At 32.8% G+C, this 26,861-nt stretch overlaps 2 protein-coding genes across 12 annotated transcripts in view; one reads left to right on the top strand and one right to left on the bottom strand.

Moving 5' to 3' along the window:
• Positions 1 to 3,808: 3,808 nt before the first annotated feature.
• Positions 3,809 to 12,945, bottom strand: LOC125502519 (fatty acid-binding protein-like). 7 transcript variants are annotated; one of them, XR_007280286.1, is made up of 5 exons: positions 12,880 to 12,945; positions 12,655 to 12,816; positions 5,456 to 5,628; positions 4,291 to 4,398; positions 3,809 to 4,098 (listed from the first exon to the last, which is right to left on the bottom strand). XR_007280286.1 is itself a non-coding variant. In XM_048660907.1 (4 exons), exons 1-4 carry the CDS (start codon positions 7,344 to 7,346, stop codon positions 4,039 to 4,041), a joined length of 408 nt encoding a protein of 135 aa, XP_048516864.1. In that variant the 5' UTR covers positions 7,347 to 7,532; the 3' UTR covers positions 3,809 to 4,038. The 7 variants fall into 7 exon arrangements, 1 of the variants encoding a protein (XP_048516864.1); XR_007280285.1 differs by lacking the exons at positions 12,655 to 12,816; positions 12,880 to 12,945 and adding exons at positions 7,692 to 7,826; positions 7,943 to 8,150; XR_007280281.1 differs by lacking the exons at positions 12,655 to 12,816; positions 12,880 to 12,945 and adding exons at positions 7,539 to 7,631; positions 7,692 to 7,936.
• Positions 12,946 to 13,007: 62 nt separating this feature from the next.
• Positions 13,008 to 26,861, top strand: part of LOC109534913 (poly(rC)-binding protein 3) — a 169,966-nt gene continuing 156,112 nt past the window's right edge. For 4 of the 5 annotated variants that reach the window (XM_048660905.1, XM_048660904.1, XM_048660898.1 and 1 more), the window contains exon 1: positions 13,110 to 13,143. In XM_048660905.1, coding sequence (XP_048516862.1) covers positions 13,125 to 13,143 — 19 coding nt within the window. In that variant the 5' untranslated portion in view covers positions 13,110 to 13,124. The other variant, XM_048660902.1, reaches the window with a different exon arrangement.

The raw sequence follows: 26,861 nt of genomic DNA, 5'->3' as shown, positions 1-26,861 counted from the left end.
AAATGTAATTACTGTGCATAGTTGCTGAAGTCGAGTGTAGAATATGCGAAAATATAAGGAATCTAATACCTTTCAACAAGTATATTGTTCCATGTTTAAGCTGGAACCGCATTGTAATTAAATATAATCGCGATTCCATTCAATTTGAATCGTTGTAAAAAAATTTCGAATCTTTGACTATTGCTGCTTGGTTTATTGCTGCCTGTTTCACTTAAAGAGGAAACCAATCTTTCAACTTTTAACTAGATTGAAATTTACATAATTTTATATACAGATACCGCCAGTAAAAACACAGATTCTGCAAATTAAAGGACAATATATTCAGTGCATATTTTACAACCTAAAATTGTTCTTTTTTCATATATGCAAAAGCTTGCAAATACTCATTTAATAGCTAATATCTTTAAATCCGTGTTCGTTCACGGCCCGAAAATGGTAGGTTTTAAACTATTTTAATAAATTCAAATAATTAATGACTTTCAAATGTTAGGCCTTACAAGCAGTGCAGTATATTCAGTTTTTCCATCTTCCAGAAAAGTATTATATTAAATTGTCAATAGAATCGAAGAAAAAATTTGAATTTGGTTTAAGCATTTTCAAAATGTTCCTTAAAACGCAGAAAAATTAAAAATATTAATGTTTGGTCTATTGAAAATTGAGCGTTTGGAAAATTACAAACGGAAACAGTGTTTGTCGTGCTTTCGATTTCGAAATAGAGTGCGAAAAATTTAGTTTTTTTAGATTTTTGGCTGTCTTGTACATTTAATTTACACGATTGAGCTTTTATATTATTATATATTATTTAGTATATGTTTTTCCTTACCTTTCACGCCACTGCGCCAAACAAATAGCGTTTTGGTTTATTGCTTCAAAGTTAACCGTTTTCGAGAAAAAATGACTTTTTATGAACGAAAACAAACATGTTGCTAAAGTTTTCCATCGCTACACTTATTTGGAGGCACCCTAAATACGAAGTTCGTCTTTTCATCTAATATAGATAATTTCTAATACAGAATAATTCAGAACTATAGAATCAAAGCATTAGACATTTAGAGCATAGCAAACATTGTGGAAAAATGAGTTTTCTCTGCATTGTTGTGGTTTGACTGCATTTTATTTTATTTGTTCACATAAAATATAGTTAATGAATAGCAAACAAAAACCCAATATTTTTTAGTGGAAATAATAACTTTAACATCATTAATTTTTATACTGTTCGATGTGTGGATTGCTGTTTTATTCCAAATGAAATTTTTTAAAATTTTGTTATTTTCCTTTATGATTTGTTCTATGATCAGTCTTACAAAAAAATATTTCATTATTTACGCGTATTACACCGTTTACGCATTAATGGGAAGTTTTTATTGTGATATTTTGTTATTGAATGTCCGAAAGAATCACGATTATTATGTTATTTAAGTAATTGTTCAAATCGTTAGGTGAATTTTACGGTTCCCCGATTGTATCAATACCAAATTTTAAGATTAAGCACAAAAAGTTACTTACTTTACCTAATTATAGAGCATTATAAACCAAATAGATTTAGGATGTCTTTATAAACTGTATTCTTTTTTAAATAATTTATCATAAAAAACGTATAAAAGAAACCAATAATTTACTGTTATTTCACTTTACTTACTTACAGCTGTTCATTTAAAATTATATTATTTTAAAACAACTTTTAAAACAAAGATTATAAACATATGAAGAGAAATGACCTAAAACCTATTGCATTTTTGAATTAAGAAAGAGATTATTTATTGTATTTGAGGACAACGAACAATGATGGAAACAAATAAAAATGATTAGAAGATTACAAAATTAACATTACTTTCCAATAGTTATCTTGAAGCTTTTAGACAACTTTTTAAACAATGCGGTTTTATAAATGCAACTATTTTTAATAATAAATCACTTAATAATTAAAGTTGCTTACAAAGTTAAACATTTTTAGGAGTAATATTTAAAAACTTTGTTCAGAAAACTGACATTCCAAGTATTTTTGCTTCTTTATTTCTAAATAAAATTTCAGATATTTCTTGAGGCAAACCTCTCCATTTCATTGATTTCATTCAATATTTTATTTTCTATCTACAATTTTCTGCCAGATTTTGCTTAGTTTTTTACTAATTTATATTACTGTATTTTAATATATTTTTGTAGACATTTACCATGTTTTTCCCTTTTTAATATTACCGCATCAAGTAAATTATCTTCAGAATTTCTCATTAATTTTACTGGAAAATCCTAGGAAAAATAAACTGTTCATGTTGATCTCTTTAGTTCAGCTTGAAAATATGTTATCAAGCTAAGAGCCCACAAGAATTGTAAAATTAATCTTTTACAGTTGAAATTTAAGGTATAAAGAGCAGAGCAGATTAAATTGCTGGATATGGGATTATATTGATGAAACTCGAAGGAGCAAAAAATAGGAAAAAATGGTTGCGGGCTTTTAAATAAGAGGTAAAAATTGCAAAAAAAAGGCGGAAACAGATAGTAACATTTTTTTTTAAACCAGAGCCACTCTAAATAGTTATCAAACATCAACATTTATTGCAATTGATGTCACAATGTTTGCCAAACGTTTTAGTAGATTTCCGCAAATATTTTCAATATGTTTTGAAAAAAATTGTCAATTAAACCAAAAGGTACTTGAGCCGGTTTGGGACCGGCAATTTCGCATTCAGAAATGAAATAGTTTTAATAGGCTTGAGTTTCTGCATGATCAGCAAGCTTTACTTTTGGACACATTAATGTGAGTATTAAAATGTACGTTTATGTGTGACAGTAGGGCAGTTGGGACGGTCGAGCCAAAATTAACTGAATAACATTTTAGCCAATGAATTTCCACATTTACCCTTTTATGTCCTCTAATTACTATTCAGAATATGCATTTTACTGGCACTAGAAAAAAATCGGCTACATTCAATGCTTTTAAAATAATTCTGGATAAATCAGTTTCATGAATTTAATTAATCAAACTTTTAATTGATAGAAAGGTTTTATGAGGATGCTATGAGAAAAACTGGCCAGTTTTGTGCAAGATTGACCTCTATGTAACTATCCATTAATATTATTGATGTTAGTGGCATGCTGGCCAGTGAAATATACAATAAATATTATAAACCAAATGATTCCAATTTGAGATATTTAATCAAACAGTACACTATTCATCAACTGTCTGCAACCGCATGTTTAATTATCTGAATGGATGTTGCGGATCGATAAATTCTCCATTGGGTTGGATGGAGAATATGGATAAATCAACAATTTATTTTGTAGTAATTTGGTTAATTAAAGTATATTAATCTGTAGTATCAAGTGTGAACATTCACGTTTCAGTGTTATTGAAATACTTTTAATTTGGACAAATGTTTGCGATCCTTTTACCGTTTCAAAGGCCAAACATCCAATAAAAACACTTGATAATTTGAGAGCTGCTGTTTGGATTTATATCAGATGAATTTATGAAGAACAGCAGTTTTTAGATTAAATGCAAAACAACTCTTTTATAGTGGTTTCGGGATTTTTACTATGTTTTCAATGGTTTTTGTTAGCAGTGTCTGATTGTTTTAAGTCGCTACATCTTGCATGGGTTCAAGCTGAAATCTCTTTATCATCAGTTCTGTACTGAAGATGCAAGCCACTCGCGCTTGCAAAACGTCGGGACTTTTTTTTACCAAAAACTTGAATATCTCATCAGTTTCATGCAGTGGCAGCGAAAGCATTTTATCTACCTTTTTAAGGCAAAACAATTTCTACCACTAGCTTTCATCTGTTGGGTCCAAAAAAAAAACAATCATTATTGTCCTTTTTCGGTATTACCAAAAGGCAAAAGACAAAATTGGCCTCATTTTTTATTTTATTTAGTGTGTATTTATTTACTATAATTATTGCTAATTTACATATTAATTTTGATGATTAGGCTGCATTCACTCTACATGTACCCGTATAAATTAGTAATTAATGTAACTAAAAGCACGCACAAACAAAAAAATAAATAAGCTTAACTTTAAGTACAAGTTTCTCTTTATCTGTTTAAATCCGGCTATAGTATCGTCTTGCAATCGGAATGTTTTTGTTGTCGTTTTCGATGGTCTGAAAAACAAAATTGGCTATTTAATATTTTATTATACTCGGATTAATTAAGAGAAAAGTAAAACATTTGGAACTTTTGTCCTCGTGAGGGACAGAACAGGACGAAACTCGTCCTTGCATAATAAAAAAATATTTCATTATATTGAGTACTAAAAGCGTTTGAAAAGGGAATAGTAATTAGATTAAGCTTACCATAATGAGGCTTTTATCTGAAAACTCGTAACGCCTGATTCCTCTTTCTGCTATCGTTCCTGTCGATTCGATTTCCAGTGTGTGGTCGTCTGTTTTTCTTGCAATACTCTAAATGTACCACAAAAAATTATGTTTCAGCAAAGTGCGGATTATTTAATGTGAAGCAGCAAATTTACAACATTTTCCACTAAATCTGGAATTAATCCAGCTAATTCCTGAATCAGTTTATTGAAGCTACCGAATTTATTTAGATATTGACTGATTGATAATCGCAATCCAAATAGTGTGGTGCAAGAAACCATAAATGTGCGCACACTTTATGGAGGCCAAAATTGATGGCATTCTTCAATAATTTGCTTGCAAACAACGTGATATTGTTTATAGTTTGGTTAGTGGAATATATTTATATTATTCTATTCGGAAGTTTGTATACAAATTATATTTCAGACAAAAAATGAGACGATTCTAGAAGTCAATTGTTAGTCGTTTAGTCGTACTCAAACCTGCCCCATTTGAAAGTTTATGGTTCCAGTAAATAAAGAAATGAAAGTAAAATACAGATACTTGAATTGCATGCATTTTACTGCCATGTTTTAATGATATAAAATGAATCAGAGTTTATTTCTCGTTAAAAATCTCGCATTATCAAATGTTATTACAATGGAAACGAACGAACATGATTCCAATGAGTAAAAAAACGATGACGTCTAGGTACATGACGTCTTGGCATAGAGAGAAAAAGTTCGTTTTTCTGTTAGTTAGGTTGCAATTTTTCGCAATTGTTCATAACAATAATTACGATTTTACATAATAATACGTTAATGAAAAACGTGGTTATTAAAATGTGTATTTAAATGTGCCCCTTTTCATTGGGGCCCAACTATTACAATTTTTTATGGCAAAAATGTATGCAAACATTTTTTGATTAACTTCTTTAAGGCATGTGTTAAGGTACAATGTCTAGCTGTATTGGAAAAATACTTCATTTATTTAGCCTTGGTTTCTTTACCTCAGAATAACTTCTTCTTTTAAGTTCTTGTGACAATTGAAAGTTTTGTGCAATTAGCCAAATAAGTAGTGAAGAAACCAGATCGAATAACCAATTTCTTATTTAGTAGCTACAGTTCTTTCACTATCTGGCTAATTTTCATTTTATGGTATTCACCTTAATATGGTACTCTACAGCAATAGTTTCGTCTACTTCTTCGTCTAGAATTAGAATGGACTTATGCTGGAACTCGCCACTGAGACTGGTGAAAATTAATTCCTTTCCGTTAATTGCAATTTCCAAAATCGGTTTTAGCCCATTTACTTGCTTGGCTCTTTCCGCTGCGATGCCTGTAATGGATAGTTCAGATATTTTCAATCTATAAATGATGCAGTATGAAGATGAATTAAAAATGATGCTAAAATACAATTAACATAGTATGAAATTAATGCCTGAAAGTCCTGCATGTGCAGACTTTTTAAAAGCAGTTTTGCTAATTTCAACGAGTTAATTAATAAAGGAAATTCCCGTCAAAATTCAATATGAATGTGGTTTTTATTCGTGAAATCAATGCGTGTTTCATCATTAATAAATTGAAGCAAGTTTAAAAAACTCACAAAAACCATAGGAATTACTTGATATATTATAAATTGCTGTTTGTTTAAATTTTATTTTTTGAAAATTACGGGTATTAACTAATCCAATTAACATCAGAAGATGGCGGACGAGAAAAGTAAAACATTTAAGTAAAAAAATGAAACATGACTGCACTAAAATTTTCGACGAAATACCAAGTTGTTTATTCTGCAAATATTTTTGGTATTTATTTTCCAAGTTTGATAATATTAGATACGAATAAGGAAAAACACAACAACAATTTATACGTTATAATATAAATTATGAGGCAAATGATGACCACAATTTTCAAATATTTCTGCCGAGAAGTGGGAGTGCGAGAGAACAGAGAAAAGAGAATGGCACAAGTGCGAGCGAAAATAATTTCAAATTGAGCCCGGAAAACCAAAACAATTTTTCTTGCCTAATTAATTCTCTTATCTAGAAAACTGCAACCTGTTTGTTTGAAATTGTTAGAAACTTACTAGTAACTATTTAAAATTTCATCGTGAACAATCATGTACATGCAGCGATGCTAAATTGCTAAATTTTTCTAAAGCGTTTTTGGGTACATTTTTTAATGACTCTTAAAATGTTGTCTTTTGTAGCTGGTTTACTTACTGATTTTTGCATATTTTGTTATGCTGCAATTGCTGCAATTATGTAGTGTCGTAAAGTATTTTTTTCGAATTTTTAGTGCATAAGGTTTCTAAAATAATCAAAGTATTAAAACTGATCTGCTGAAATTTTGACAGGAATATAGAAGATCAACCAGTAAAAGTGGGAGTCAAAGTGGGGTAGAACAGTCAAACCTTTTTCTGGGTTAAATAAAGGATTAGAAAAACAGCAGGACGTAGACTTTTCACAGTTTTCATTATTTTGATTTGTCATAAAAGGTAGGAAATTTGGGACTCAATAAATACTTATAGGCATCATAATTGTGCATGTTCCATAATAGAAAAACAACGAATGTTTAAAAGTATGAAACAAAGCGCTTTAGTAAAGGAAATATCATCAACCACTTTTTACTAAGGGTGTTTTAAAAACGCTGTAAACAATCGACTACAAACAAATACTTCCAACTATGAAATATCACTTTAATTGAACACTAAAAAGAATTAACAAAGTCCAAGATCTGCTTAAAAATGCACTATTTTCAAACTGCAGAAAGGTTAACGAGTTATTGTTATATGATCACTTTGAGGATAAGTACAAGGTGTTCCATAAACAAATGCCAGAAAGAAAAATTCCAATATTTTGTGATGAACTCATCAAATTTGAAATCGATACAAAAGCTACTTGCTTCTGCAATATACCTGCTGTACTACACAAAAGATTTTTCAATTAGTTTATGATTGACGGCTGGAAAGTTTCACAAATACATACCGAGAGCAATGAGATGCTCGTAGAAATTTTCGTTTTTTTCTAATACGAATTTACCGCTCACAGACATGTTGCTGATTATTTGGGCTCTGATGGTGGCAGGTTCACAGGTGGCAACTAACTGATAAATATTACTAAATGTCTGTTATCAGAAGTGTAAATTTAGTCACTAAATAAACTCCGGTGCTGATTATCTCCGTTGTCGAATCTCAATTTTATCGAGTCTCCAAATTATTCCGTTGAATGGAAACCCAAGGTTTACCTTTAAATCCTAGATACCATTTGGACTTTAGTACTGAACACTAATCGCCTGATTTCTAGCTTTGTCTCTCGTAATCTACTTTGATTTTCATTCCTGATGTGGAAAACTTCTTAGTTTTTCAGTTCAACTCTAGAGTTAGGAAAGTTTTTTTACCTGGGATTTTTGTGCCTTCACTCTTCTACTTTTCCCTGCTGTTGTCTTTCATTTTTTCCTCTTGGGTTCTCGGTTCTCTATTACCCACTCATTGGTTGTTTCTGATTTCAGCTTACACGTTATTGAGAGCCTAGGCTTATTGTAGGATTTTACTCCAAAATAGTGGATACGTGGTATTGAAACACAAAATTGTATTAAATGATAAAAGTTTAATAGATGAGATTGAACGAACTAACACACTGTTAACTTACTGGTTACATTTACTCTTAGGATTTCGGTTTATCACCACAACACTAAATATAGACTATGTAACAGCTTTATCTATAACTCGTATTCGTCTTCTAAATTTTACAGCCAAGCCGCGTCTTTTCGTCTACTACGTCGCTTTGACCTGCTGTGCGTCCCTCAATCATCCCCGAGTACCACGAACTACCCTGTTCCGGAAAAACCGGCGTCTTTTTGTCAAACGTCAAACATGCCGCCGTCTCTTTCTATCGTACCTAGTCATATGCTTTTTTGTGTGTGAAGCCAACCTACTGTTTAGGCAACCAGTCGCACAGTTAACTAAATTTAAATAAATTTTACCCTACATTATTTTACATGCCCCTATCATAATTTTTTTATGAGTATTTTGATAGTCTTAGGCGAATATTTTCCAATTTACGCAATTTAAAACATTTGCTTTGATTCACCAAGATTCACCATTGATTGATCACGTCATACCTCATATACAGTCAAACATTGTGGGTTTTTACGATGAACAATAGTTTTTTGTTCGCAATTAATGAATCATTAAGCAGATCGAAACTGATAAATTTAAGATATGGACACGTAAAACATGCTAAATGAAATCCTGTTTTATCCATAAATTTATTATACAAAGTGTTTGGGAGTAAATAAGAATTTCGATCACATTTTAAAATTGCAATACTTACACAATGAAAATTTGAGGATCAAAAACACAACGAAAAAGTGATCAAGGGGATTTTCAAGTGTACATAATATCTTCAGCTTCGCTCCTTCTTAAGGATGAATTTCAGAAAATCAATTGGAGTGTTATTTTAAGTATGCCTAATTCAGTTCGAATAATTCAGGTAGAACTTACGAAGCTCTTTTAATTTGATAATGCTGATTGAGTGATACTGGTGAATTTTAGGGAGTTTACTCTATTCAATACTTCGGATCCACTTCTCTAGATTAGACCATTATAGCCTGGGTAATGCTCACCATTTTGTGTAATCTGGCATAATTCTACGCAATTCTGTATAATGTTCGGCAGTCTCAGGTAATGCCATATAGATTCAGGTAATACATACTAAATCGATATAGTGCTGTTTAATTCCAGTAAATTCACAAATCATCCTGTGATATTAAGGCGTAGTTAGACATGGTTGCTAACAAAAGCTTTTTTGGAATTACTAATTATTTTACGTTTTCTATTGGTTTGAATCTTGAAAATTCAGCAATATTTCAGTAAACATTATTATCTTATTTTCAATTCAACCGCTAACTCAGGAAAGTCCCAAACAGAAAATAGTTCAAAAGCACAACTTCCCGGCAAGCAATAAGTGAATCGCTATTTCGATTAGTTACTGATTTCTATATAACTGCTAAAGTGGGCCAAGTTTCGTTTAGCAGAAATCCATTGGGAAAATTTAATTTTTTTTTGGTATTAGAGCACATGCTTCAACACAAAACAATGAACATTTTTCAAATGCATTTTAATTATCTAAAAAATGCAAAAAGTTATTTTATTTGTAAATCCGCGGACATAAATATGGTTTTTTGATGCCTGGCAAATTAGTTAAACAACACAACAGCAACACACTGGCTGACATTGTTTTAAAAAATGCAGTCAATTAACTGATTGTTTAATAACCGCAATTTAAATTTATCATCAACCGTGAGATATTGCTCAACTTATTGTGCAAATATACGCTCAGAATGCGGTTCAGTTTTTATGCCGAATATTTATACAGGGTGATTCACAATCTTATGAACACAGAGCAGGGGCGTGTAGAGGAGCTCAAACAAGTCGAGTTGCCAATTAAGGTTTTTTCCTCAGGTCCATGGTTAACGAGATACAGGGTGTTAACGTTTTAAAAATATTTTTAACTAGGGGTAGAAGGTCCCTAAATAGTAGCCCACGTTAAAAATTTGAGCACAATATCTCATAAACTGTGGGAGTTAAAGAGAAAATATCAATATTTTCTAAAAACTTTAATACCCATACAGGGTGTTAAAGTTTTTAACCATGGACCTAAGACTCGTTAACCATGGACCTAAGAAAAAATTTAAATGGAAACTAGACTTGATTTGAGGTTCTCTACACGCCCCTGCTCTGTGTCCATAAGGTTGTGAATCACCCTGTATATTTGATAAGCGTTTTAACGTCCAATGTCTTACCATATAAATGGCATGGCTGACTATAATTGCCAGTTTTTAGTTAACCTGCGTGCTTTGTGTTATCTAAGGATGAAGTATTCACTACTCTTACAGCTTTTTTTCTGAATGGAAATATAATCCTCATTTTTTGTATTCATTTTACTGGTCATGCAACATCCTGTTTAAGACATTATTAAAATTCAAAATTTGTTTATGTTTCCTAAAAAGCACTCAGATAAATTTTGCTCCCTATTCAGAACAGAAGTAGAAAATGGTTCCCAAACGTTTTGTTTTTAACGGAACGGAATAGAGCTGTATTCCGTTACGGTAAGCATCTTACTATTGCTACCTGTAAAATCAGTGAATGCGTTTCGTGATCCTCAGCGTCAACTTTCGTTACTTATTAATCGATTTATTAGCAAAAATTTACCGAAGTTCTTCAAAATTCTTTCGAGTAAAGCTGCTAGATATCTTTTCATGCAAATTCTTCAATGAAATGAAAATTTATTATTATTAATTTGTGTTTAAATGGACATTAAAAATGTTGCTATTAAAATACCTCTTCTTTTTACGTTTTGCCCGTTCCAGTAGTTATGATATCCTATTTAGCCAACTTCACAAATTCATGATATTCTATTTCGCAGCTAAGCATAAGGAAATATCCAATTATGCTTACGAAGTACATAATGTTCTTTAGTTTCACAGATAGCATGTAAACTCATCAGCATTAATTCAGTATATATTTACACAAACCTGTAATAACAAACAGTTGTATCTTGAAGCTGAAATCCATGTCAATTGAAATAAAAATTGTTTCAAAAACTCCCTTTCCAAGGAAGTGATTTTAACTCAGTCAACGTTTTTTCACCAATTGTATTTTAAGGAAACACACAAAACCCAACTTGCAATTCGAGGGTCCTCAAAACTACAGGTTCACCTAAAAGTTTTAATAGAAAAACAAATAAACACTTAAGCGATTAAATTAATTATATTGTGAATCGAGTGAAAGTAGGCATTAAATATCGCCGACGAATCATAATAATAACTCAATAATAATTTTTATTACTTATAGTTTATTATTTAAGTTTTGATAATTCTCCATCCAGTCGCTCGAAGGTATTCCTCTTTTGAGTAAAGTTATGTAATAACGTATCTAAAAAAACATTGTTGCAACGCTTATATTATCAAGTTTTTCATTAATTTTGTATTCCAAATAATATTTTTTGCAAATCAATAGAAGTCGTCCATGGGCATTTTAGCATCGAGTATTTAAAGCACCAAATGCACACGTGACTGACTGACAAACTATCAAATTTTCACTCATATTTCATATAACAAAAAATAGTGGACATCTACAAAAGAATTAAAAAATTGAATAAAATATCGGGTGCTCCATTAGAAAAAAGGTTGTATTCTGCGCCACAACTGTCCGCACGCACTCTATAAAAATGTAAGTGTTTGTAAAGATGCGTGAAATATGTTTATTTTATAGATAAACTATTTTTTAAAAACAATTTATTTAAAATAACTTTACAGACGTTCTATCATCGACAGAGTTTTGTGGAAAAAAGCGTTAACATAGTGAATTGTCTCAGTTTTATAGTTAATCAGGAATTTATGTACGGCGGAACCTAGTCAGCGGTTTCTGTGGGAACTGCTGCTTACTAGGCAGGTTCTGTGTGAACTTGATGGTGTAACTCGTGTTTAGTATCTCTAAAAGAACGATGAGAATTTTCGAACAAATAACACCGGTTAAGCGTAATCTTACTCTGCGGCTCTGTGTCGTTCGGACACCCTGTATATTAAAATGTTATTAACTGTTCATGTACTTTATCTTCTTATTATTTTAATATTTTGGTAGTTCTAGTCAATTTTTTTTAATCAAGTGTATCTTATGTTTAAATAACTGCGAACTTGGAATTTCGTTCACCCAAAAGTTTTAAGAGAAGAAAAAAGAAAAAAAGGCGACTAGAACTGGCAATTTCTACTACTTTACTCTCGTTCGGGGACTAAAATGTTGTTATTGACTGTTCTGTTGGTGAAATAAAGTGGACACACTCTTAATGTATGAATAAAAGTATATTGATAAATGATAAAGAACAACACAGTACAAAAGTAGATTTCCGAACACGAGAACGATTCTGTATCAGCAGCGATTTGACGACGACTAACTAAAACAAAAGTTGCTCTCGCGATAAACAAAAATTATGCTTGCCTAAGCAATATGGCTTTATGATACACTGTGGTTCATAATATATGGCTGAACTTATATTGATATTATTAAAAGCATTTTGATTATAGTCTTATTCTAACATGTTTCTGTATTTTCCCTCTTATTCTTTTGCATTTTACCAGTTCTAATCAACTTTTTTTTTAAATCAAGGGTAATTTAAGTTAAATTAAACACGATTTGGCATTCGGGGGTCCTCAAAACAACAAGTTCACCTAGAAGTTTTAATAGAAGAAAAAATAAAAAAATAGTCGATTAAATTAATGAGATTACGGAGAGGATCGAGTGAAATCAGGCATGAAATATCGTCGACGAATCATAATAATAACTCGGGCATAAATCACATACCTTATACAGGTAAAAACGATGCCCAACATACGGCGGCCATCTGCTTTCCTTGTTGGTGAACCATATAAATCACGCTTTAAATAAGGATGTCACATAATCAGGCGTCGCGACGCGCTTCCAGCATCCCCGTGCGCGAAATCTCGCGTCAGTCCTAAGTGGGCACTGGAACAGAACGGTTTACGTCTTCGATCCCGACCTTCCCTTCTTCTCCGTAAGCCCACTTACCTGAGTAACGCGTACGCTGCGACTTACGCTTTATTTAGTTCAACAGGAAAAAAATTGCCAAAATCCCGGAAAATCGGCTTTTAACGGCCAAAGCCAACAATTCCGAAAGGAGTTCGAACCGACTTTTAGGCCAGTTTTAGAAAGTTTATTTTAGTCGACGCTTGCACGTTCCGACGCGAATTATTTCTGCGACAACTTTGAAGTGCAGCCGGTAAGTATCGTTTTTTGTTTGCTGTCGCTGAACGATGTCGATATTTTATTCAAGTGAGTCAGCTTAATGAGATGCTTTCATGCCAAAGTGACAATAGAATTAACTTAAGAATTGCTTATTTATGAGCAGCCTTATTCGCTTTTTTATACTATATTTAACTTGTAAAGTGCATAGGAGTTCACATTGTAAATTTTTGTTGAGCTGTTAAAGTCTTTGGTTCAAACAGGGTGTTAGTAAATAAGTGCGACCAATTCTAAGGGGTGATTCTGCATGAAGAAATAATAACATTTTGCTTAAACGTATGTCCGCAAACGATTCGTTTTTCAAGATACGGGGTGGCAAAGTTTTTCTTGAAAATTGACCAAGTTTCTAATGCTTGAAACATTTGTTGACAAGCAATTAAGAGTTTCATATTCTTCAATGGTACGCATATGGGCGATGATCTCAATTCAAGATCTCTCATACCTTTTTTTCGCATGGAGTGCCGTATGTAGGCAAAAAAGAAGCGGTGGAGTGCGGGTGCTCTCAAGAAGTACGCACTATGCAACTAGAGAGTTGTCGAGCCTAAATCAAGTTCTCAAAAATTTTTAATTTTTTTCATTTAAATTAAAATTTTTTAAAGAACAGCAATTGTGTTCGTTTCATATTCAACGGGTGAAAGCTCTACTAGCTAGGGACTTTTCTTTACGCCTTTCTTTTGCCACTGGATTCTTCTTAAGATGGCTCCAATTAACGATTTTTAAAATGGCGAATTGTTTACCGACTAGGCTACTTTTGGACTACTTCTTCTTTGAGTGCCGTCTCCTATCGGAGATTGGATATCATCAGTACTAGTCTTAAAAGTTCTATTGAGCTACAACCAAACCAATTCCTCAAACTTCTCAATTATTAAATTCTCCTTCTTCCATTGCTCCTTCTTTACTTTATCTTTCCATGCATGATCAATCTAAGCATTTCATATCGCTGTCCTCTCATTATGTGCCCCAGCTATTGTAATTTTCTTGACTTTATTGTGTTAACTACTTCATATTCTTTATCCATTACGGTAGTATCCTTCCATAACACCACGTTTTTATTTGCTCCTGTTTAAGCGTCCAGCCTTCCAAACCATAATAAAGTTAATGCAAACACATAGCACCTTAATGTTTTCACTCTTAGTTCTATTGTGAGGTCTCTGGAACAGAAGATGGTTTTTAATATCACAAACGCATTTATTGCTGTTTCTCTTCCATTTATTCTTTCTGTTGTTTGGTCGCCTTTCTATTTGTTGGCCCTATAAATTATGTTTGTTTGTATCTAAATTTTCCGTTATTATCATATATTTGGTCTTTCTCAATGTTATTTTAAGTCTATACTGTTCACAAAAGGTACCAGTTCTGTTTAAATCGTCTTTGGAGTTCTTCAGCGGATCTTGCTGTAATCGCTGTGTCGTCTGCGAATCTTACATTGTTTGCAATCTTTCTTTTACCATTATTCCCTCATTTAAGAAGTGCGTCTTCAAAAATTTTTCAGCACCAGTTTAACATAAATGTATGGCTTGGGGTAATTGACGATCATTTAATCGGCTCATATTTCCTTCCACAACGACTAAAGTGAATCTTAACTTACTTTTCTACAGGAACAGCTATCTGTTCTTCTTGAAAATATGCCTCTACAGCTGGGACGACACTTATGGCATTATGGTACGTAATCACTTAGACATGGTATATTATCTAAATCGATGTATATATAGTTGAAGTACGGAACATTGGCCTGCTCGATCACCGGATTTAGATTCCCTAGACTTTTGTATTTGAGGTTTCCTTAAGCCATTGTTTATTCCACTCCCGTTGAAAATGTTCATGATCTGAGAATCGAATTATAACCGGCTCCGAGGCAATAACGAATATTGGTGCGAATACGACAATCAATGATGTGAAGAGTTGAATCTTGTGTCACGTCCGAGGGAGGCCATTTTAAACTTTGAGTTGAGCGTTGCGCCTATTTAAAAAATTGCAAGTGTTATTTTCTGTTATTGTTCTGATTTATGGCTATTTTACTGGATAGTTCTTGCAAATTATTGAAGAAATGAAAAATGTGCGTTAGTGTGTTTAATTTTTTTTGCATAAAACGGCGCCCCATACCTTCAAATAAAGGCACGAGCGATATTTTGGTCAAAAATCGAACCGGAGACCTCAAAATAAACGAAAAATCGAAATTCTCCGCATTGCTGTGGTTGGTGATAGAACACGTACCCAAAAAGAAGCAACTCAGTTATTTAAAGAAATCCACCGAGATCATCCCCCCATGCCAAAAGGTGGTGAGTAGAAGAGAAGCTAGATTCGGAAAGTTTGGCCATGTAGGAAATTTGCTTAAACCTGGACGTTCTGCTCGAGATCAAAATGAACTTGATGTTTTACTTTCTGTGGAAGGAAATCCATGTACCCAGCTACAGGGTGATTCAAAATTGGCATCATTCCTTTTAAGGGGTGATAGAGACTCACTTGGGGAGTACGAGAAAAATATTGAAAAATTTTTTTTGGAAAATTTCTAGAAGATATTAACAGTTGAAAATCGAATTTCAACGTTGTTATTAAGCATTATTTAGAAATTGTTCCATGTTTAATTGGTAGCATATTGGAATACTTAAACATTAAAAAAGAAAAATTACGAACTTTGCTTCAAATTACGAAAATTTTCGATATCAAAAAAGTCCTCTTCTACAAGTTTCTGATGAAAAGTCACAGCGGCAATGATGTTTTTTTGTCATTAACAGATAGTTACAGGTGGATAGCCCTAGTCAATAATAATTTGTCAAACTGCGACTTACTTTGAATTTCCTTTCACGAATTTGCGGATATGCGATTAGTTCAGGGGAAATGCTACAAACTACATAGCACAAGCTGAAAGAACTCACGCCAACAAAGGGCGAGGAGAGTGGTTCCAGGAAGATAGTGGACGACAATCGATTTTCGGGTTCCAGACACAGAGGAATAAGTATTGGACATAGTCGAATCACAGCCTTCCAGGGGCACTCAAAGCACAATGACTGACACTTGCCCAAGCACCAAATAAATACCGAGGACGGGCAACATTCCTACCACGTTTGTACGATACACACAGTACAAGGAGCACACACATGTACAAATCGAGCAGGAGTTAATTAACTGAATACCAGAAGCTGCTTGATAAGAGTGGATAATAAGGGATTACACAGGCACTAGCTTGTTTGGAGTTAACCATTCAACCAATTCGAGGCTATGAGAACAGGTGGACATTTCGAAAGTACGTTCCGCAGTCAACGAATCTTGTTGAATTTACCGTTTATCCTTGTCTATCTTATTGTCACTCTGTATAATTCCATGGTTACCGGAGTTTTAAATAATTACGAAGCAACCGGTATTTGCGCAATGTTAATTAGGCAGATTACCTTGAAAAACATTGCTGCCGTATTTCTGATATCGTTTTTTTGTAAATTTCTCAGTTTTGAATACCACTTAATTTCTTTTATTATTTTTTCTGTACTTCTATAACAGCGCCAGACAACACCTCCAGAGGAATGACGCCAATTTTGGATCACCCTGTAATAAGCGAATAGTGCGAAAGTACAAAAATCATCCCTACAAAGTTATTCAAGTGCAAGAGCTATTTGAAGCTGATTATGATGGGTAAAATGAGTTATGCGAAAGCATACAAAATATGTGCAATCTAGGCAATAATTTAGGAAGCAACTTTATTTTCCTTTAAAGCTACGTTCTGTTGGAATAGTTATGCGAACCGACAAAATTGTCGATATTGGGCAACAGAAAATCAGCATTGGACGATAGAGCTTCACAGCCAGTACCCCCAAGAAGGAAATGTGTGATGAAGAATAATGCGCGGAAGACTAATAGGAGGAATTTTTCTTTAAACAGTCTCTCACTCGACAAGTATATCTAGAAGTTCTACATCTTGAATGAATGCCCGCATTGATGTATTTATTTCCTAAACCATTCGAGCCAGACTCTCCTGGCAAAAACCAGATTTTCCATCCATATAGTGGTCCTCCACACTATGCTGCTATTGTGCATACTTTTTTGAATGCAAGCTTTCCCAATCGGTTGATATGAAGGAGAAAACTTATTGAAGAATGGCCTGCCAAATCGTCAAACTTAACTCCGATAGATTTGTTTTTGCGGGATAACTTCAAATCGAAAGTGTTTGTTTAACAGGTCAAATAATCTGCAGGAGTTTATAGAGGAGATTCGAAAAGAAGTGAAAAAATAATTTTAAGAAAAGTTACAAGATGGATTCTGTTGAAGATAAGCCGAAGCGACGCCAATCTACGGTAAATGAAGAAAGCAAATCAAGTGTTTTGGCTATCAATATTGGCTCTATGCAATAATTTCCCAAGCCAAGTTTAAAATACTATATTCTCCTTAGATGCTATACTGTATATGTCGTCTGTATATTAACAGGACAGGTTAATAGCTAAATATGTCTGCGTTGGACAAAATAATCCTAGAAGGATGCGAAAAACACGCACTTAACATCTGCAAACTTACTGTACATAATTAGGCAGAAATGAGCAAAAGTGGGACCCGGAAAACTCTGAGTAGTGCCAAATAACGTAGATTTTTACGATTTATGTTTCGGTTATGTGGGTGCGATGGCCAAAAAGTTTCCCACACTTTTACGGGTTAGACTAGACCGCAATAATTATCTTCCAAGCTTAAGCTGACCGTACTAATAACTTAAAATATACAACTCCTAAGACAAAATCATACAATTTCAACATTTAGTTAAAAACAAAAATTCTGAGTTTTTAACTCTCTCTTATGGGTACAATTGCGGTAGTAAATGGCAGTTTATTTTTTATCAATTCTAAAAATTTGCTCCTTTGCATAAATGTGTATTTTGTATAAAAAAACTCATGATATAAAACTCTTAACATAAACAACATAAACGTGAACTGAAATTATTAAAACAAACTGAAACGTTAATTGGTTTCACATCGATACTAAACCGATTTGAGATTATTACCTCTTTATAATCGTTCCACTTCCGTTTACATTGCACCGTCTGAACATACATGATCCAGAATGAAAAACAAATCTATTTAATGCCCTGAAAAAAGTACTTGATTTCACTGTTGTTTAAAGCACAATTGTTTTAAATGATTTCCAATTTCCAATTTCTGGACATTTTTAAATTTGAAATGAACGGTTTTCTGATAAAAAGTTTGTTGCTGTTCACGGTGTTTTCTTTTGCTTACAACAATATTTTTTCCAACAATTTTCAATTCTATGGAACAAGTATAAGATACTTTTGATGACGAACTTTCAATGCTAATTTTATCTTAATACAGGTAGCTTTAGAACTTTATAAATTAATTTTAGAACCGTGTTTTACGTCCGAAAATAAGGAAAACATTCATGTAAGCATAGCAAACACTTCGTTTTCAAAATACAGGCTGTCAGAATTTGAAAATTTCAAAAGTTTTTTCTTTATAGCTGCTAGAGCTAGTTCACATATTTTATTTAAATTTGAAGCATAGCTAATTTATTATGTTTTACATAACTAGTCATGCCTGCTGAATTCTGAAGGGAGTTAAATTTTCTAGCATCATGCTCATTTTGTCACCGCAAGCTTTTCTTTGATTCACCACAGGCTCTAAAATTCCTGGTTCAATTTAGAAACTTTTTTGCCTCTTGCATTTTTTTCGTATCTGCCACCGCTTTCGAGTTATTTGCATACATATCAGAACAAAACTTATATTTGTTCATGATTTTGACGATGTAGAAAGAAACTTATTTGCATCTGAAAGGCATGATTTTGATAATTTAAATAAAAATTGAAAACATTTTCCAGTTCATTTTCAAGACTGTGAAAAGAATAATTTTCTTTAACATTTTCCATGTGACTTTCCAGATAATTTTTACAGTGTTTTTACAGAAGTACAACTTCCTAATTTATAGTTTTTATTTTCTCTCATTAGGATCCTTAAGGATCGCTTGTCGAAGACAAGGCAACTTGTAATGCCTTGATTCAATGTGCAGTTTTATATTATAAAATCTTTTAACAATATTATTTTTCTTAAACTTTAACTTAATTATAAGGTTAATTAGGATTTTTCATATTTATGTACGTGTCTAACGAGTAAAGAACGATTACTTGTAATAACTATATATTTAAAATAATTATAATTATACTATAATAAATAAAAAACATTTAATTCGAATTAATTCAAGTAGGTTTGCACTTCACGTTGGTGGCAATTAAATGCGTTCGATATTATTTAATTGCAATTTTCAAGCGATTTAAAACTTTGGTTGCATTCTCCTCTTATTCGTATACCTCTTATTGTTAATGTCGGGATTAAAAAATATATTACAAACTTGTTGTAGGCTCTTTAACTCTGGAAGCCAGTTCAAAAGAAAATAAATTGAAGAGTTTTCCTAATTGGAACATCTACCTTATTTTCATCGTATGCGTCAATGACTTTTTAAAATTCGCTTCAGCAAATAGATGCGGAGTTCTTTTATCCCGGTTGAAACAACTGTTTCAAGCAAATTGCTTTGAGCATTTCTTGTTTTCCTTTGGAGGCTACACTAGTAGAAGGGTTGATTTTCCTAACTTATTCATTGTACCTATTGGCTTCTTAATGTTTCTCAGCAATTTTTTGGACATACATTTTTCCTAAGGTACCAAAAAATATTAAAACAATTCCTGACACGAAATTAGTTATTATTAAAAAAATTATTTGAACCCAGTCCATACTAGAAATTCAAAATAATTTTAGCTCTTTATTTCAACTTAACTAATCTTTGAATATGTCAAGCTATATCCAATTTTATATTGAACAGTAAAGACCATTCCGCGGGAAAATAGTATCATTAAAGTGACCTCTTTTACTTGAACTGATTATTTATTTTATATTGAACAAAGCATGGTTTGAAAGCAATTTCATACAAACTTGTGCCTGAGCTGTTAAGCCTGAAAGCTCAGTTGATACTCAAACGAACATTTCAAGCTGAAAACTTTTCTAATTTACCATCATATTTCGCTTTTACATAATTTTTTTCTTCACGATTTGTTCCATATTTCGCGTTAAATCTTCTAACGGCTTCTCAACCCACTTCCGAAATTTTCTCAATAGCAACATTGATGCATTCTTGTATAGTTTTAAGCATTTGGCTCATAGCTTGCTTAATTTATTTGCCCTTAAAATTGAGAGTTTTGTTCTCGTTCCATACACAATTAGGTTTTGATCCATGCATTTAAATACCTGTCTAAATAGCGAGAAATTTGGTTTTGTAACGTGACAAGGGGATTTACTTGGTAACTGAATATCTTACACATCTCCTCGCTTTCCCAGTTAAATAATTTGAGTACTTTACCTACTCACCGCAACAGAAAGTTACCTACTTACTTAGTCTAATCTAATTAAGGTAAATCCGAGGATATTAACAAAGTCACAATAACAAAATTCGAGCAAATCTGCTTACGGGTTTAGGCAAACTCCTAAATAGGAGCGGTTTGCAAATTGAAAAGTTTCGTAGCGAATATTCCAGTTTCGCAAATCAGCAAAATAAAACCCATTTTCTATGGTACAAGAATTATGATCCAAACAGCATTTAAAAAAATATTTACATTGCATTTCACAGAAGAACACTTTCAAGTCATTTTAAATATTTTCTCAGCAAATTGATCACACTAACATGGTTAAGCCCAAACAACGTAATTCCAAGATAGTTTCCTTTTATAAACCTTCCCATTTAATTTAATCTCACCTGTAGGAAGTTTGGATCGAGTTGTGTTTACTTTCCTTTCTGTTGAAGCAGACATACCCACTCAGAGTGTTTGCTTATTTTTAATGGCAGATTAACAAGTTATAATTAATTCAACCGAAATAATTCGAATAAACATCAAACAAAATTATAAATTAAAAAAGCGGCTCGAGATATTTTAATTAATTTTTGCATAGTATAATAGCTATTGAATTGTGATGTTTCTATTCGATTAAACAGTTTCTGGTCCAGCAGTGGCGATCGTACCGTAATGACATTCAATATTTGTGCTGAAAAAATGGTGAGCTAATGATTTATTAAAAAAATAGTTTCAGTTTGTAATCGCCTGTTCAATTCCAAACAAAAAGCTCATTTGAGTTTTCTTTGTACAACGCACTATTTTCGAGACAAAAAATTAAAATCGTTTTAATGCACGTCTCAGTTAGTTTGTTAGCTTCACATCAACAGTTTCTTATTTAAAACTTTTAAATTATTTACGATAGTTTAATTTACGATAGTTTTAAGATATTTAATAAGAAGGTGTGATAATAATTTTAATCAATCAATCATTTTATGAAATTTAATTTACTTTCATTTAAAAGTTTCAATTAAAACTTTTGATGTGAGGAGTCCAAGACGTGCACTTATAGGATTTTAATTTTTTTACACGCAAATCAGGCTTTGCACTGAAAAAACTCATGATAGGTTTTTGGTTTAGAATTAAACAGGCAATGAAAGCTTAAAATAATTTTTTGATTAATCAGTGGCACGCTAGTTTTTATTTCAAAAATATTGAATGCGATGACGGTACGCGCCGCTCTGGTTTCGGCAAAAAAAACCACTTAACAGAAATATTAAAATATCTCAAGCCGTTTCGCATATATTAATAAATTTCAGCGGAATTATGGACCTTCATATAATAAAACTTCTTATCTTAAAATCATTCCGAAAGAGATTGTTTTTCTTATTCCAAAAAATATTTGCCCGCTTAAAACTCGAATCGAAAAATCCCGAAAAAATCCTTTTTAGTTTAAAATAAAAAAACCCCCCATTAAAATAATTCCAGCGATCACCTTCTAAATTTGATCGGAAGACTTGAATCATCCTGTATATGCAAACTGCTTGGAAATGACATTATTTCTCCACTTTGCTGGTCTTGAAACAAATGAACCAGCACAGAATCTAAAATATTTTAAATATCCTAGTAAGGCCGCACAATTAAAAATTCCTCTTTCTTGAAATGACTCTCCGGGAGTTTACATTTTGTGTGCGCCTAAAGAAGAACAAAGAAAAGACATCAGCAACCAACATTCCCAGACGTATGTTATATAAATTCTCATAAAAGAGAGGAATCTTTTATGCTGATTTTGTGTTCGTTCTTGGCGCCTTTAAAAATATCATAAACCGTAAAATTAATATTTCTATGGAGCTGCTACATTGGAAGTTGTTTGATTCGCGAGAAAATGCCTCTTTTTTTTCGCTGGGGCTAAATACAATAGAAGCGCGGTTTACATTTTTTTTTCGTAGCGTTTGTTCGAAACTTAGTTTGCTTCATTCGGCAGCGCTGAAACATTTATTACAATTACCTCGGGCTGTCCCTAATATGAGAGTCGATAGTCGGGAACCTTTATTTATATTAATGACTTTTGGGATACAGTTCGGGAGTTCATTAAATGGTACAACCGAAGTTTGCGCAAATTTAATTAGGCTTTCAGATTTTTCAGCTTTTCATCAGAAGGCCGCAAACAATAGCAGAATAAAAAAACATGAGCAAAATACAACTTTTGGCCAGTTGATGGAATACAATTGAATTAAGTTTAGTTGTTTTAGAAGTTCCACAACAGTGGAAAATCTTGCTGAATGCTCAATTTAATTGAAGAAAAACTGTTACCCGAATGCCTGGCTACGCTAAATCTGTCAATTCACCGGATCATCCAAATGCGGGGTTATCAAATGTACATAAATATGTAAATTTGCGAAAAGCTGTTTGCCTCGAACGAACTTGATTTAAATAACAAATTGCTTTTTAAATACAAACCATACAGAACGAGTTTACCCTCTTTGAAAATAATGAATAGCTTGCCGAAACAGATCAAGTTTATTTCAAACGGCTTATTGGGGCAAACAGGATTGCTTATGCGAAATGCGTATCTGATTTCCACTTTTTGAAGAATATTTGCAGGTATGGAAACTGTCGGGCAAATGAATGAGAATTTTGCTTTGATTTTTTTCGGTGGTCAGTCCAACTTCATTCATCTGCAACTAAAGGGATGTATTCAAGAAAATCAGGCATAAAACCGAAATGTTTGTCGGAAGCTCAATTTTAAATGGGTAATTAATTCGGATTAACTACATTAGAGCTTTCCGAGCACTGTCATTTTTGGGTAAAGTATTTTCAATGGAATTAAGTTGAAAGAGTTAATGAAAATATATTTTTATAAAACGTGATTTGTTTGAACTAGTAAATGCAAATGGGGTAAGGACTTTTGGTTAAACAAGTTTCGGGTGGAAAAAACTTGATTCCACTATTTGAAAATTATCTAAAAAACGATATTTTGCTTAGCAAGTAATAGTGAACCACCACGTGCGGCAGTTGAAACGTTTAGTTGGGTTTTAGTGCTTTTCAAATTTAATGTAATGCTTTTAAGTGAAATTTACAGAATCGAGTCATGATTGGTTGTGGTGATAGAACCTGGACACAAGAAGTGCTTGAATTTGGGGCTCTAAGTCATGTTAGGGATTACTTTAAACCAGAAGGACGTCCGAGAATTTAAGAAGATTAAGCACTTTAAAATCACCTAAAGCTGAAGAAATTGCAATCAAAGAAGCGTCTTTTGAAACAAGAACTTATTAAGGATGATTTGGACCCAAGAGTAGAGTGTTGTGACCACTGATAACGCGGTGTCACAACAACCTGTAATTTTTTAATCGTGTTTGTTTGTCGGATGAAACAACATTGGGTTTAAGTGGTTCTTTCATAGGCAGAACTGTAGATATTTGGCACCTGAACATTAAATTCACACCGGATGTTAAAAGTGCATTCAGAACGACTGAAAAAAAATAAACAGCTGTGTAGACAATTTCGGGGATTCAATCATTGGCACGTTTTCTATTGAAATCAAACTAAATTGGGCTAATTGAGTATTATTACTGTAATAAATGTTGATACCGGGGGTTGATGGACTGTATCTAAATCCAGCGCGAGCACATTCTCATAAAATGGCCTGCTAGATCTCCCGATTTAACTCTCCTCGTTTTTTTTTTCTGGGGCGGCCTACAATCTAAAGTTTCTGTCAACCAACCAAATAATGCTAAATACAAGTGGACTGATTTTAGTGAAACTCTCTGGTTTAAATGTATTTGCGTTTTCAACACTCATCTATTCATTCAATCATTGGGACGTTCTCTATGGAAATCATACTAAATGGCCGTAATCGCTTATTATTCCTGCAATAAATGAATTAATATCGGGGATTGGCCAGATTATATCCAAATCCGGAGCGAGCATCTCATAAAATGGCCTGCCAGTTCTCCCGATTTAACTCTCCTCGGTTATTTTTTTGGGGCTACCTACAATTTAGAGTTTACTTCAACCAACAAAATAATGCTGAAGACAACTGGACATTGACCACGGTTGAGACAGTAAAATTAACAAGGAAACAGTAACTAATATTTTGAGGTAAATCACATAAAGAAAAAAGAAAGCCTTACTTGTCAACAAATTAACACAAGTACCACTCTGAAGAGCACCGAACAAAACATTGTAAAACGTTGTAAAATAGTTATAGGTCGTTAACAAAACACTATGTTAAAAGTCAGACCTGAGAAATTTGCAAAAAACTAAACATTAAACGTTGTAAAATAAGTTAAAAGTAAATAATGATAGTAATTTACCTACATTTAATGCCAATCTTAATTAGCAAAAACATTGACAGCACGAGAAATTATCTACCTATAATGGGGGAAAAAGGCAGATTAAAAAAAATGTGATCATATTATCAGTGAAAAATACTGTTAGCATCCTCAAAACTAATAACGGACATTTTACGGATGCGAATTAAAATAAACATAAACATAAACAATTACAAGTGGAAATGTAAGATTGACTCTCCCTTAACATTTCAAAAGCATACTGTTGAGGAGCGCAGATATTAATGAAAATAGCGTAGCATTTGAGGATAATTAAGCAAGGCAAACTGGCGAATACAAATTAAAATAAAATAAATGAAATGAAACGTAAATTTATATTGGAATTTCATAAAATAAATGTAAGTGTTGAGTCTTGCGACACTAACATATTGAGATCCGTATAAGCCTTTAAAAATGGGGTAAAAATCACAGTTTAAGTTAAGTTTTGTATTTCCAGTTTTCTACTAGTGTTGCTAATTTATGAAACATTGCAAGAGGAACAATTCATTTTAGGGTTTGTACTTAGTTGGCTTGTTGCGAATTAATATTTTGCTTTTGCCGTCTGCAATAAATATATTCCAATATACTTAATCTTTTCGTGTTGAATTATACAAAGCACAAGATATACATATACAGGTACCAAGATAACTCGATTTAACCATATTTGTATTGCAGACGGGGAAAATATTTAAAATTCATACCTGTTGACTATTCCCACGTACTTTATAGGGGCACCAAGTACAGCTCAAAATTCCGTCTTAATTGTGTGGTAGTTTAAAATCTGATGTTGCAAGTGAGTTTTGAATCAAATGTAGTATTTTCCCATCATTTTTAGGCAAAGCATAAAAACAACCGTTTTTCAGAAAAATCAATTTGAAGTAATGAGTGAGGATTAATTAATAATCTATTAACTGATACTTATATTTAATTGATATATTGCTTATTAAATAGTATTTCCTTCCTCTATCTAACTACATGCTGAGTGAGTTGCTAAACATGGATTTTAAAATCAGTGTTATAACTGTAAATGCAATTTTTTCAAATAATTTCGTTTAAATTTCTTGTTTATATTAAAATTGGAAACACAGCCAGGAAAACTTACATGATGAATTGAAATGCTTGGGAATACAGCAGTATGTATCAGATGGAGGAATGCATTCTAAAGAAACGATATAAAAAACTGAACGCAAAACTCGCAAATGAGAAAAACCGAAAGAACTTCCTAACGAGTCGCAAGAATCTTGCCTAAAATTTTACCAGGAAGTTTAATTCCAACTATGGATACAATATTTTGGAATTAAAAATTGCATATTTCAACAGGATGGTACGCTTTTTCACACAGCTAAAACGACCGAAAAGTGATTTGGAGATCATAATTTCAAAGTTTTATCGTGGCTCTCAAGCAGTCCGGACTTTAATGTTATAGAAACCTTATGGCATCAAATGAAGAACTCAATACGTCTTGATCTTCAGCGAACAGTTCTAGGATTAAAGGCAAAAACAACTGAAATTTGGAATTTGCTCACCCGAAAATATTGTCAGACTTTAGTGAATTCAAAGGCAAAACATATAAAAGCCAGTCCAAGCCGAAATGTGATTTTACTTCTTATTAAACTCCTGAAAAGCTTAACCCAAGAAACCCACAAAGTCATCCTTTCTGAAATGAACAACTGCATCATAAATAACAAAATTCCGGAAACATGGAAGAGTGGTGTAGTAATTCCTATACCTAAAAATGGACGAGACAATACACAAATGGAAAACTACAGACCTATTACATTACTCCCGGTGCTGAGCAAAGTTTTGGAACACATACTAAAGCAGAGACTTGAAGAACTGATCGGAAAACATGTACCAACCTACCAATTTGGCTTTAAACAATATCACTCGACTATTCATCCGTTATTTATTTTGACCAACAACATACAAACAACTCACCTAATTGACGGAAAGTCGGCATGTCTACTCATGGACACCAACAAGGCTTTTGATAGTGTCTGGCATAGGGGCTTACTATAGAAACTATACAAACTCCACACACCACCATATCTACTACATACCATAAAGAACTTATTAGAAAACAGACAACTACAAGTACGAATTGACAACACACT

The sequence above is a fragment of the Dendroctonus ponderosae genome, unplaced genomic scaffold (assembly GCF_020466585.1).
Source record: "Dendroctonus ponderosae isolate FM_Combo_2020 unplaced genomic scaffold, Dpon_F_20191213v2 Dpon_F_20191213_1, whole genome shotgun sequence".
Lineage (NCBI taxonomy): Eukaryota > Metazoa > Arthropoda > Insecta > Coleoptera > Curculionidae > Dendroctonus > Dendroctonus ponderosae.
The sequence above is the reverse complement of the archived record's forward strand: the minus strand, read 5'-3'. Positions and strand labels throughout refer to the sequence as shown.

Bases quoted from the DNA above. Each gene is read 5' to 3' on its own strand.
- LOC125502519 (XM_048660907.1), bottom strand. From the start codon at position 7,346: ATGTCTGTGAGCGGTAAATTCGTATTAGAAAAAAACGAAAATTTCTAC. The intron at 5,629-7,279 runs GTATGTATTTGT...TATCCATTACAG, and splicing joins CGAGCATCTCATTGCTCTCG to GCATCGCAGCGGAAAGAGCC. The intron at 4,099-4,290 runs GTAAGCTTAATC...TTTGTTTTTCAG, and splicing joins CAGATAAAAGCCTCATTATG to ACCATCGAAAACGACAACAA.